At 37.0% G+C, this 13,493-nt stretch overlaps 1 protein-coding gene across 13 annotated transcripts in view; it reads right to left on the bottom strand.

Annotated features, from left to right (window-relative positions):
• Window positions 1–715: 715 nt before the first annotated feature.
• Window positions 716–13,493, bottom strand: part of LOC310731065 (ankyrin-3-like) — an 89,458-nt gene continuing 76,680 nt past the window's right edge. For 6 of the 13 annotated variants that reach the window (XM_083550396.1, XM_083550388.1, XM_083550400.1 and 3 more), the window contains 5 exons: window positions 9,186–9,261; window positions 8,779–8,944; window positions 7,649–7,710; window positions 7,176–7,229; window positions 716–2,179 (listed from right to left, as the gene is read on the bottom strand). In XM_083550396.1, the coding sequence (XP_083406522.1) occupies window positions 7,660–7,710; window positions 8,779–8,944; window positions 9,186–9,261 (293 nt within the window). In that variant the 3' untranslated portion in view covers window positions 716–2,179; window positions 7,176–7,229; window positions 7,649–7,659. The remainder of the gene's footprint in view (window positions 2,180–7,175; window positions 7,230–7,648; window positions 7,711–8,778; window positions 8,945–9,185; window positions 9,262–13,493) is intronic. The other 7 variants (XM_083550397.1, XM_083550389.1, XM_083550391.1 and 4 more) reach the window with 3 other exon arrangements.

The following is a 13,493-nucleotide window of genomic DNA, read 5'->3' as shown; positions in this document are numbered from 1 at the left end:
TTGAGCGCTTCCTTCTCGGTTACAGAAGCTGAAGCCGGCTTCACTCCATGTGCGTTTTATACTTCCTGGTTCTGACATTACCCCGCCGGTGACAGCCTGCCTCCAATTTTGACTGATTACACACATTATTCAGAGTATTCCCAAAGCGACGCAGCGTCTCCTTCGCTCACTGAACTAGGGTTACATACGTAACCTAGAGACGTTCTTTAATAGTAGAGGGTAATATTCACAAAAGCACACAAGAAAAAAGTAACCACAGTCCAAAAACAGTCTAGTAATCAAAACACTGCCGAAAGAACAATGGAGGATTAGAGCAGTTTGATTCAAAAACAGTCAAATATCCAAAGTTCAGCAAACAGAGCAATATAGGCAAAGAGTAACAGTCCAAAAGCAGTTAAACAATCTGAGTGCTGGCAAATAGTGGAATGCAGGCAGCAAGAAACAGAGTCAGAAAAAAAACAGTTCACTAATTCAAATACCGGTAAGCAGAGAAAAAAGGCAGGCAGAATCCGGTAGCGACAACAGGCTGGGTCAGCAACGGGTAGGAGAACATCTGGCGTCCTGAAATACATGGTGGCATGGGAAAATGGTGGCAACCTGGAACGGTGAGCACCAAGATGGCTGCCGACCCAAAATATAAAATAATTATTTAATATATAGTTTATTTGAATAAATAAAGAACCAAAATATAAAATATTGACAACATACAAAATAATAAGTTTGCAAAAAGTCTTTATTTATTTATCAATGTAATACTTTTGAGACATTAGAAGCATTAAAGCTGCTAGTTTCTAACAGACAGCACTTTTATAACTCAAGTACTAAAGTAGTTTAATAGCTTCACACATTTTTAAAAGCATTTTGCAGTAAAAAGGTTAATCAATTGGAAACTTTTTATTAAACAGAATAAACGTCATAAACTTGCCCAAAACCTGCCTACAGTTAAGTGGCAAGCAGACATTTGGATACTATGACTTCTTTTAGTCCATCAGCATGAGTAGTTTATACACTATTAAAGGAACAACTACTATATTTTAAACTTGCTTTACCAAAGAGAAGTTTATCCACTGAAACAAAAATTAACAAAGTACATAGTACAGTCTCTAGACTAACAGTGATTATTTTATGTTAAAAGTAATTAATATCTGTCCATTATTTTTGCAATACATGCATTAATAATTCACTGGAGGTTCAATATCATCTCATATTTATAAAGAAAGACAGTCCCCAAAACCTCAAACAAAATATTTGTGTTTATCATTAAAAAAATTATATAATTTTATGTGAAAAATAGATTTTGTACACCAGTGTTATGGAAAACCCATCCAATAAACCCATTAATAATAATAATGAAAACATGGAGTAAACGGATAGCATATATAATAATACACTCTTATACAGTAAACTAAATAGCACAAGCCAGTTTTTTTTTTTTTTACTGTACTTTTAGATGGTAGGTACACAGGCGAAATAGATTGCTTAGTTTAGATAAAGCATTTTCCTCCAACCTTGAAAAAAACGAAAAGAAGAAATAGTAAACAAAATTAGTTGCATATTAAAAAATTAAATGAATGAGTTTCAATGTACAAACCAGATATTATTATATTACTCAAAAATCTTTTGCTGAATCTTTATCCAAGGATTTTATTATAATGTTACATAATGTTACATAATGTCTATTTATGTGAAGAATGTTTTCTTTCTGGTTTTGCTCTACATATTTCCTTGATTGCATGTAATGGAAAATACAGGCAGGAATAAAAAAAAAGAAAGAAAGTAAAATATGGCCTCCTATAAGGCCTGGAAAACCAGATATTTGCTCTTTTGTAGTGACTGTAATTTGTGCTTGTGTGTTCAGCCTCTTTGCTACAAACAGCACAGAAGAATTTACAGGACTACGTTGTTCCTGTGTTTGGGCCTTTTAGAGCCAAAAATGAATAGGAAATAGAATTCATAATCCAAAATATGAAATAAAATCCTAAAAGACTTTCTATTATTTGGTGAGACAACAGAAAGGCAGCATATGGTGTCATGTTCATGCAAGAGTTTTATTGGTCTGGTGAGCTGTCATAGAACTGTGCATGTAAAAGGTGTATATGTTGTTTTCCAAAAGCTTCTTTTCTTCTGAATCAATCTTGACTGGTCCTGCCCCACCCTCTGGGAACAGGCAGAAAAATACCTGCAGGAAGCATGACAAAAATAAATAATAAACCAATAAATACACAAATATATAAATATAAATATATATATAAAACATATTTTAAATATAAACAGTGGGGGCCTTTGCAGCCTTTGCAGATCTCTAAAAATTGATAGCCTTGCTCCATTAATCCAATCCCAACGTTAATGCATGGAGTAAATGGTGAAATAATATCTGCCCACTGATGTTAGATTGACATCCTTCTGCATGTTGTACTAAGGGAAAATAACTTTATTTAAAAAAAATTATAATAAAATAAACTAAGGTTTAAAAATATTAAAATATTATTATATATTATTTATTAGTTTATCTCAGCAAATGTTTAATGTTAAATGTAGAAAGTACAGATTTTACTAAAAAAAATAGTACTTTTACAAAAAAGTAAAACGGAAAAAAAAATAATGAAGTAAAGTACTGATACTATAGAAATCTACTTAGGTACGTTAACAAAGTATATGTACTTCGTTACTTCCCACCTTTGCTGCTAACAACATCGACTGAATCGAGGCACTCAGTGAGCTTTTCCAGGGTATCAGCAAGCACATAGACTTCCATGTGTGAATGCTGTTCTTGGATTTTAGTTCCGCGTTTAACACAATCATCCCCTAGCAGCTAATATACTAACTTAAACACCTGGGACTCAATCTATTCTCTCTGTAACTGGGTGCTGGACTTCTTATCAGAGAGACCACAAAATGTACAGGTCAGCAAAAAAACATCTAAGACCATCACTCTAAGCACAGTGGCGCCACAAGGGTGCGTGCTCAGTCCGCTGCTCTTGACCCTGTTGACCCTTGATTGTGTACCTATTTACAGCACTAACCACATCCTCAAGTTTGCAGATGACATGACCGTAGTGGGCCTTAACACCAACAACAATGATGCAAACTACAGGATCGACTTGAGCTGACTGGTTCAGTGGTGTAATAACAATCTTTTCCTCAACGTGGGGAAGACCAAAGAAATTGTCATCGACTTCAGAAGAGGACCTCCACAGCACCATCAATGGTGCAGCAGTGAAGAGGGTGAGCAGCAACAAGTTCCTGTGAGTACATATCTCTGAGGAACTCTCCTGGAAGACAAACACCACATCGCTGGCCAAGAAAGCTCAGTAACACCTTTTACCAGGGCACCATTGAGAGCATTCTCACCATCTGCATCACTGTGTAGTATGGAGGCTGCACTGCCTTCTGTCGAAAGACTCTGCAATGCATAATGAATGCAGCCAGCAAGATCATTGGTGTCTCTCTGCCCTTCCTTATGGACATCTTTCTGACCCGCCTCACTAGCAGAACCATCAACATCGCTGATGATAGGTCAGACCCATCAAACCTCCACTTTAGCCTCCTGCCTTCAGGGAGAAGGTACCTTATGCCGTCAGGATGTTGAACTCTGTCCATTACCTCCTCTCTCTCCCACCTACTCCTGAATTTTGAAAATCTACAGCTCACCCCACACTCCTTCATTGCACATAAGACGCATTATACTCTCTGCAGGATTCTACACACATGAACCTGTTTACAAACACCTATTTAAAAAACTCAGACATATAGTCATTCAGATGTTTATGAGATATATTCACTCGGTTTATATGTCTATTTATTACGAGTACACTGCTGTGACCTTGTACAAAATCTGTTTTAAATTGCACTTACTGCTAATATTTCTATACAAATGTTCTATATTGCATTAATGGGCGTAAATTTAATTTAACAGTAGGGGGACAATAAAAATTTAAATTTCCCATTAGCAATTTTGAAGGGGACACAAATAATACAGTCAAATTGAACTTATAAAGATATGGTTTAGGTGCACTAAAAAAGGATCTTATGTCCATTTTCCTTTTCTCTGTCATTTTATCTAGTCTATGACACTGCAAGGCAAGTTTATTTATACTGTAGCACATTTCATACAGAATGGTAATTCAAAGTACTTTACATAAAGATAGTAAAACTATCATAAAAAAAATAATCACAACAATAAAAACAAGGAATTAAAAAAGGTTTAAAATTGTATTTAAAATGAATTAAGACACTTAAGAACAGAATAGAAATTGATTATACAAAAAAATACAGTGGGGTAAGTTCGGACGTAGAACAGTGCTCATTTAGTAAATGCACAGCTAAACAATATGCTAATTGTGGCCGTTAATGTTAAGTTAACATTATGCCAAGTCATCCCATATAAAACACTGCATGGGAAATGGCTTTGGCATGTTAGTTACAGTGCACTATGCTACAAGCTAACATTAACTAGATAAGTCATATTTTACTCGCTAATATAGCAGATTCATGGAAAATTACATCGGTAATCAGCATTTTTGCCGCAACCAATTTATGAATGAGTCTGCATCTACTACATTAAAGAAAATCGCTTTATTTAAAGTGAATAAAATACCCTAGTTAATGGAGTTCAACAATAATTGAGCCGCAGCCACACACCTGACTCGTGTGTGTAGAGTAAGTGAGATAAATTGGGAAAGCAGGCAGTGGGTCAAACCACTGTGAGGAAGGGGAGGGGGGAAACTCAACTGTTTCTAAATGCATTTTTTGCGTTTGTTTTTTTTCTTCTTACACAGTTATTTAGGTATACATACATATTTTGTATCCTCGGATGGGGGGACATATCCCCTCCGTCCCCCCCAGGATTTACGCCCATGATCACAATGACAATGTAACACTTGATAAAAGAGAAGAGAAGCTGTATTTCGATTCCACTGTATGTGTGCACATATGGTGGCATTGGCAAATTAAAACCTTCAACTTTAAATCTTAAACCTTGATATGTATAAATCTTAAACCTTGAAATGCATACAAACAATTTACAAGGCTTAACTCTTGGCACTGTTTATTCACAACAAAGGTAACCACAGCAGAGGTACTCAAGGGAGCCAGGAGTTGACTTGCATGTTGCTGGGGCATGCCCTGCATCTAGCATACCCTGCCGAGGTCTCTTCTCCACTCCCGAGCCCCACCAAGGTCCCCTCTCCGTTCCCGAGCCCCACTGAGCTCCTCTTTTTACTCCTAAACCTCGCTGAGGGTGCCGCTCCGCTCCAGAGCCCTGCCGAGTGCCCCACCTTGCTCCAGAGCCATGCTGACTACGTTGTTCTATCCCCGGGTTTTGCTGACGATGTGGTTTCCGCAGAAGGCATCGCTCCGTCTCAGACCTCTGCAGAGGGGCATCGGTCCTAGAGGCAGCAACCAGAAGGCCAGATCCACAATTCATCTGGCATTTCGTCAGCCATTCTCTTGGAATAGTAAGGTGGAACAGGCCTTTCTGTAATTTAATACCTGGTTCACCTTTGCACCTATCCTTACTCTGCCCGTCCCTTCCTGGCAATTTATTGTGGAGGTTAATGCCTCCGACAAGGGCGTGGGGGCCATCCTGTCTCAGAGATGAGCCACTTACAGCCTCCTCCATCCATTTGCCTTCTTCTCACACCGACTAATATCTAACGGAACAGAACTTCTCCATCAGAGACTGCGAGCTGCTGCCAGTCAAGCTGTCCCTTGACGGCATTGGTTGGAGGGCTCTGACCAACCATTCTTTGTGTGGACAAACCACCGCAACCTGGAGTATTTACGAGCAGCCAAGCATCTCAATCCCCGGCAGACCAGGTGGGGGCTATTTTTTGAGGTTTTTTGCTTGAAGACCCAAGTTACATCCTTGCTCTGTCCGTTTCTGTCCGAGCCCTTTGCTTGGACATTGAACGCAAGGTACACAGAGCTACTTCGGGACAGCCCACCACGGATGGCTGTCCGGAGGGGAGACTTTATGTTCCCGACCATCTATGTTCCCAGGTCCTTAAGTGATGCCACAGCTCTCAATTTTTTTTTGCAGCAATGATTTTAGTGGCCCATCAAGTAAGATTTTCAGCAGTTTGTGGCCTCCTGTCCTATTTGTGCCCAGCCCAAGAGCCCCAGAAACAATTTACTGGCAATTTTTGGAGAAAATTCTGCCGCCTCCTCTGTATCCCAAACAGCTTATCTTCCGGGTCTCACCCGCAGACCAACGGGCAGGCGGAAAGACTAAACCAAGACTTGGAGCCAGCCCTTCGCATCCTTTGCATGATGAAAATGCCTCGAGGGCTTCACAATTGATATAGGCTGAATATGCCTATTATACTCTGCCGTTCTCAGCCACCAGCCTCTGCCCCTTCTAGGCCGCTCATGGTTACCACCCACCCATTTTTTTTCCTCCCAAGAATTTGAGGCCTTGGTACCATCAGCAGAAGTCTTAGATGAGTGATAGTCAACTGCTGCCGCCATCCATGGAAGAAGACCTAGGCTACTCTCCTCAGGTCTACCGACTTATATGCCCACTGGGCCAACCGCAGGCACAGACCAGCACCTGCTTACCACCTCAACCAGAGGGTCTGGCTCTCTACTACGGACCTGCCCCTGAAAGTTGCATGTGGGAAGCTAGCCCCTTGCCCTAAAAATGAAAAAGACCTAATAATATGACAAACGTAAAATCAAATTTTCATCATTAAGGCCACTTGCAATAGTAAATTAGCAAACAAACTGATGTGGTATTTAAGGTGTTATAAAGAAATCTAAAATATTAGGATGGGTCAAGGACAAGAAAGAACTAGGAGTCCTAGAAAACGTTAAAAAATCTGTTGAGAAGTGTTTCCTCTTCAAGAAAATGGAAAAAGTACTTACTTACTTTTCCATCATTTTGTTGTCACCGTGCCAACTTTTCTGAGACCCATTGCAACCATTAAATTTAAAATTATCTTACTTTTTTCTTAAAATAGCACATCCTATGACATCCTAGTTTGAACATTTTATATATTTTTAATTTTCTATTACAAATAAATGTAGCTTTATGACATTTACAAAACATTTTAGTCAGCGTACCGAATGTTTTTGAATTGGAGTAATATAATGTGAAAAATGGTCAAAGATTTTGAACTATTAACAGTGTATAAACTCAAGGTTAACAATGCCAAAATTTTGCAGATTATACTTACATGTAATCAACTCCTGATGAAAATTTCAGCTCAGGTGTGAATAGCTCACCTTTGCTGTTTTTCAAACAAAAATAATTGTCAAATATAAATTTTGTAAAAGATGAAAAAGTAAAAGAAATAAATGCCAATGCAGATTATTAAGAAGACCTTGAATATTCTTAGTACCAGACATTTTTCACAAATATTTAGAAGATGCAAAACTCCCAAGATTTTCCCAAAAGAAGAGTTTCCCAAGACAAAGCCCAAATTTAAAAATGTATTTTCTCAATGCACATTACAGTAGACTTTGCCCCAAATAATTTAACTTGCTATGCTGTGAACCCCCAAAACATATTGCAAGAAAGTTAAGTCAAGTGGTATCAAGATAAAAAATGTATAATAGAAACAGGGCTATTTACTGTAGCATGCTAAATGCACCACACAAACACATTTATTAAAATATTTATTTAAATACAGAACAGCTCAAACATCACCTATATCTGGACTATATATCTGGACTCCATTTCTCTTTCCTTTTCATCTTAGGCACTTCTTCCTGATAAACACACACACACACACACACACACACACACACACACACACACACACACACACACACACACACACACACAAAAGACTATTTAAAAAATAATTATTTGAGAAATTAACACTTGGGAAATAACCAGTAAATATGCAAGGTTGTTTGGAAACATGCTGCAGATTATATTGGCATGATTATTTAATTATCGCCTAGTAAACAAAACTTTTTTGTTTTTGTTCAGTCTACAGAGGATGGAGTGCAGTAATGTAGAATGTAGTTAATGTTTCACTAATGGGGTAGTTGTTTTCGGATTATTTAAAACCAGGGAATATTTTTTTTTCCATCTTAATATTGAGAGGATGAAAAATGTGCAGTGAGCTTGGTAGTACTAAGCCAGGCCAGGCATGATCTATCAAAACATTAAAAACAAAGCTTTGTTTTTCTTAACCTGTTAGCCTTTGTCACCGCTTTTGGGACTCACAGCTGAAAATTCCCTACCTAGATTTTAATGTGAACAGTTTCTAAATAAAGTAGGCGACATACACAGTTTAAATATATTTGAAAAGAAGACACTTTAAACTTTACTACAAATTCAAAGTTGATATTGCTCAAAGAAATAATAATTATTACCATTACAATACAACATAGCAGGTCTCATGACAGTCCTATAAAATTTCCCTCCTACTCTTGCAAAAACCTTTCTATCAAAAATCACTTCTGCCACTCTTCTCCACCCACTCTGCCCTGCCTGCACTCTTTTCTTCACTGCTCTAACACACTCTCCATTACTTTGTACTGTGGACCCCATGTACCAGCCAATCGGTACAAATCCCCTTCTCCTTCCTTAGTGTCCAAATTCTCATACACACACAAAAAAAAAAAACACAACTGTAAAATATGTACACATGCACAGGTTGGTGTTCAAGCTTCACACTGCCGAATTTCCCCATTTTGGCCCTGGAGCAAGCATCATAACCCACACATGTACAAAATTGTTGCATTAATACCCTGTACTCTACACCCATGTCATAACAAGCTTGGATATGCATTTATAAACCCATAAAAATTAAGTAACAGACTTACACTTACTTTGTGTTCAAGGGTCTCCTTCTCTACTAATGCCTCTCTTTCGACCTCATTGAAAGATTCCCATGTTGCTGCGTTCTGGCATGGGGCATTAAAATGTTTGCCATTCTGCTCAGAATTCCGCCTGGGTGATGATTTTTTAGAGTTGTTGGAGTTCTTCTGACTAAAAAATATGCGGCAAAAATAAACTACTTTACATAAAAAAAATTTAATTGAATAATTTTATGAGATATATAACAAATATGTATATTTGTATATAAGTCTAAGATCCCAAATTAATGATTAAAGATCTTATCAAATGTAGTTTTTAATTTTTATGTGATCACTGTTTCTCTATATAACTGCTCAGTCTTGATGTTTTACTTATATTTAATGTCATGAATGACTTTTTGCTGTTTTTATACCAGTTTTCTTGCTGGTCCAGGCCCCGCCCTGCATTGGCTGGATCAGCATTGATGTTGGAGTTCTCAGCAAGCAAGCCTGTAGAGAGGGATAACACTTCTAACTCTGCATCTCTTACAATGTCCCTTTAAACCTTCACCCTATCATCACACTCTCCACTGAAGAATGTTGGTTCCTTCACTTTCTCTTCCTTTATCTCTTCTTCTTTTACTACAGAAGAAAACTTCCTCATGACCTCTGTCCAAAAAAGAGAAAAATAATGGCCTTCAACATATTCTTAGAGTGTAAGGCCATTTTCAGAACATGTTGATAATGATTGAGATTATGAAAACAATGAAAGCACAGCTTCCTGAATTTTGTATTTTTTAGGTTGTATTCTATTTTTGTCCTGATTACTTTGATGAATGGTTTGTGAGAAGTGATGGATGGCAAAAATGCATGGCAAAAGAGACACATATTTCTTCGTAGGCCAGTGCAGAATATATGTTCTCACTGGTTTCATTTATAAGATGTAATTTTACCTGTGATCACAGTATTCACATGATGTCATGTGTGTTTACTTAGAATTAAATTTCAGGGCATTGCATTGCCCTGTGATCACATTATTTACCTAATCATATATGATTTCTGAATATAAAGATTCGGTGAGGACACCAGTCAGAAAATGTTCCAAGATCCTCTATTTTTTAATGAAAAAACCACAATGCCACCTACTTGGTTTCTGTTGTCTTACATCACATAGTTAAATAATTTACATGGGCCCAAAGTGAACTACATATAATTCTTTAAAATGCATACTTTCATGCAACAGATTTAAAGTGTTTACATCCCTGCTAAAAATGTTTAATAATCAGAAGCCATTTTGGGGTAAATATGTCAAATAAAACAAGTAATCTAACTAATAAATAAATAGAGAATATGGCTCATAAAAACTTCACATTTAATTTTATATTTGAACGTTTTATATATATATATATATATATATATATATATATATATATATATATATATATATATATATATATATATATATATATAAAAAAACGTTGAAATATAAAATTAAATGTGATTTGAATGTGATGTGAAAAAAAATAAAATAATAAATATATATATATATATATATATATATATATATATATATATATATATATATATATATATATATATATATATATACACATAAACACACACTCTATATATAGCCTACACAGACAAACGTTTTGGGACACCTGACAAAGTTTGAGGCACACAATTGTACAGAATTAAATTTTGTATAAAATAGATTGTAATATTTTTTTTCTTAAACCTGTTCATGCATGACAGTGCTCCTGTGCACAAAGCAAGCTCCATAAAGATATGATTTGCATTGGTTGGAGTAAAAGAACTTGAGTGGCTTATAGAGCTCTGACCTTAACCTTATTAACATCCATTCTTCTGGGAAGGTGTTCTACTATATTCTGGTGTGTGTTTCTTGATAATTGTGCTCATTTAGTACAAGGGAGCTAGCAAATGCTAGTACTGATTTAGGGTGAGGAGGCCAGGATTGCAGTCAGCATTTCAATTCATTCCAACGGTGTTTAAGGTTTTATGATTAGATGTCTACAAACATTAGTCACTATAATGTTTATATATTAGTGGTACAATTATAACTTTTGGAATTCTGTAATTATTAATATTGGGCTAAAAAAGTTGTATCAACAAGCACATCACATGCATGAGCACAGATGTGGCAGATCATTTTTAGTCAGCAAAAACAATTAGATAAAACTTTTTTTTTTCATACAGGGTGGTCCTAGTCCAGAGTAAGTGTTGAGTACATGTTCAGTTGCACTCATACTGAGTGTTTACACATCCTTGTGGCAGAGTAGGTAAAGTTTTTGGTGGAGCCAGAATTATTATTTTTTAAATAAAAATGAAAGAGGACACATACAGTATTTCACAAAATTGACTCACATTTTAGCAACCATTTTAGTATATAATCTTAAGGGACAATACTATACAAAATTACACTCGGATATATTTTAGAGTAGTCAATATAGAGCTGGGATAGTAATAAAGATTAACTGTCCTCTAAAAATAACTCAACATGCAGCCATTATTGTCAAAATAGCTGGCAACTAAAGTGAGTACACCCTAAGAAACAACAGCTGTATGCAGAGGTGGGAAGTAACGGAGTACAAATAATTCGTTACTGTACATAAGTAGATTTTTTTGGTATCAGTACTTTACTCCACTATTTATTTTTCAGACAACTTTTGTATTTTTACTCATTACATTTTTACACAAATATCTGTACTTTTTACTTCTTACATTTTCAAAAACGGCTCGTTACTTTAGTTTTAATCCATTGATTTGGTGAAATATTTTTTTTTCATTTTCACTGTGCGCCGATTTCAGCCGAACAACCGATTTCCTGTCATTGCATGTCTTTTTCAATCCGCTGGTGTATAAAGTCCTGACTCTCACTCACCACAGATGTAGACTAGTTTACGAAGCTAAGAATCAGCGGGCAGAAGGCAGTAAGAAGTTTGGGGTTAATGTGGATGAGACAGAGGGAGTCAGTGATGTAACATCACTGAGAACAGAAACATTCCTGATCATCATCATCTTTTCTCTGCTTGTCTTCTATATGTGGATCTTCAGCCTGGATACATTCATTAGGTAACAACATTTTTAATTCGTTTTGTATTAATATATATATATATATATATATATATATATATATATATATATATATATATATATATATATATATATATATATATATATATATATATATAGTGAGGAAAATAAGTATTTGAACACCCTGCTATTTTGCAAGTTCTCCCACTTGGAAATCATGGAGGGGTCTGAAATTGTCATCGTAGGTGCATGTCCACTGTGAGAGACATAATCTAAAAAAAAATCCAGGAATCACAATGTATGATTTTTTAACTATTTATTTGTATGATACAGCTGCAAATAAGTATTTGAACACCTGAGAAAGTCAATGTTAATATTTGGTACAGTAGCCTTTGTTTGCAATTACAGAGGTCAAACGTTTCCTGTGGATTTTCACCAGGTTTGCACCACTGCAGGAGGGATTTTGGCCCACTCCTCCACACAGATCTTCTCTAGATCAGTCAGGTTTCTGGCCTGTCCCTGAGAAACACGGAGTTTGAGCTCCCTCCAAAGATTCTCTATTGGCTTTAGGTCTGAAAACTGGCTAGGCCACGCCAGAACCTTGATATGCTTCTTACAGAGCCACTCCTTGGTTATCCTGGCTGTGTGCTTCGGGTCATTGTCATGTTGGAAGACCCAGCCTCGACCCATATTCAATGCTTTAACTGAGGGAAGGAGGTTGTTCCCCAAAATCTCGCAATACATGGCCCCGGTCATCCTCTCCTTAATACAGTAGTGCAGTCGCCCTGTCCCATGTGCAGAAAAACACCCCCAAAGCATGATGCTACCACCCCCATGCATTACAGTAGGGATGGTGTTTTTGGGATGGTACTCATCATTCTTCCTCCTCCAAACACGTTTAGTGGAATTATGACCCAAAAGATCTATTTTGGTCTCATCTGACCACATGACTTTCTCCCATGACTCCTCTGGATCATCCAAATGGTCATTGGCAAACTTAATACTTGCCTGGACATGTGCTGGTTTAAGCAGGGGAACCTTCCGTGCCATGCATGATTTCAAACCTTGACGTCTTAGTGTATTACCAACAGTAACCTTGGAAACGGTGGTCTCAGCTCTTTTCAGGTCATTGACCAGCTCCTCCTGTGTAGTTCTGGGCTGATTTCTCACCTTCCTTAGGATCATTAAGACCCCATGAGGTGAGATCTTGCATGGAGCCCCAATCCGAGGGAGATTGATAGTCATGTTTAGCTTCTTCCATTTTCTAATGATTGCTCCAACAGTGGACCTTTTTTCACCAAGCTGCTTGGCAAATTCCCCGTAGCCCTTTCCAGCCTTGTGGAGGTGTACAATTTTGTCTCTAGTGTCTTTGGACAGCTCTTTGGTCTTGGTCATGTTAGTAGTTGGATTCTTACTGATTGTATGGGGCAGACAGGTGTCTTTATGCAGCTAACGACCTCAAACAGGTGCATCTAATTTGGGATAATAAATGTAGTGGAGGACATTTTAAAGGCAGACTAACAGGTCTTTGAGGGTCAGAATTCTAGCTGATAGACAGGTGTTCAAATACTTATTTGCAGCTGTATCATACAAATAAATAGTTAAAAAATCATACATTGTGATTTCTGGATTTTTTTTTGTTTTGTTTGATTATGTCTCTCACAGTGGACACGCACCTACGATGACAA

This window comes from Silurus aristotelis (genome assembly GCF_946808225.1).
Source record: "Silurus aristotelis genome assembly, chromosome: 9".
NCBI classification, from domain to species: Eukaryota; Metazoa; Chordata; class Actinopteri; order Siluriformes; family Siluridae; genus Silurus; species Silurus aristotelis.
Note: the sequence above shows the minus strand (reverse complement) of the source record. Positions and strands in the feature narration are given on the sequence as shown.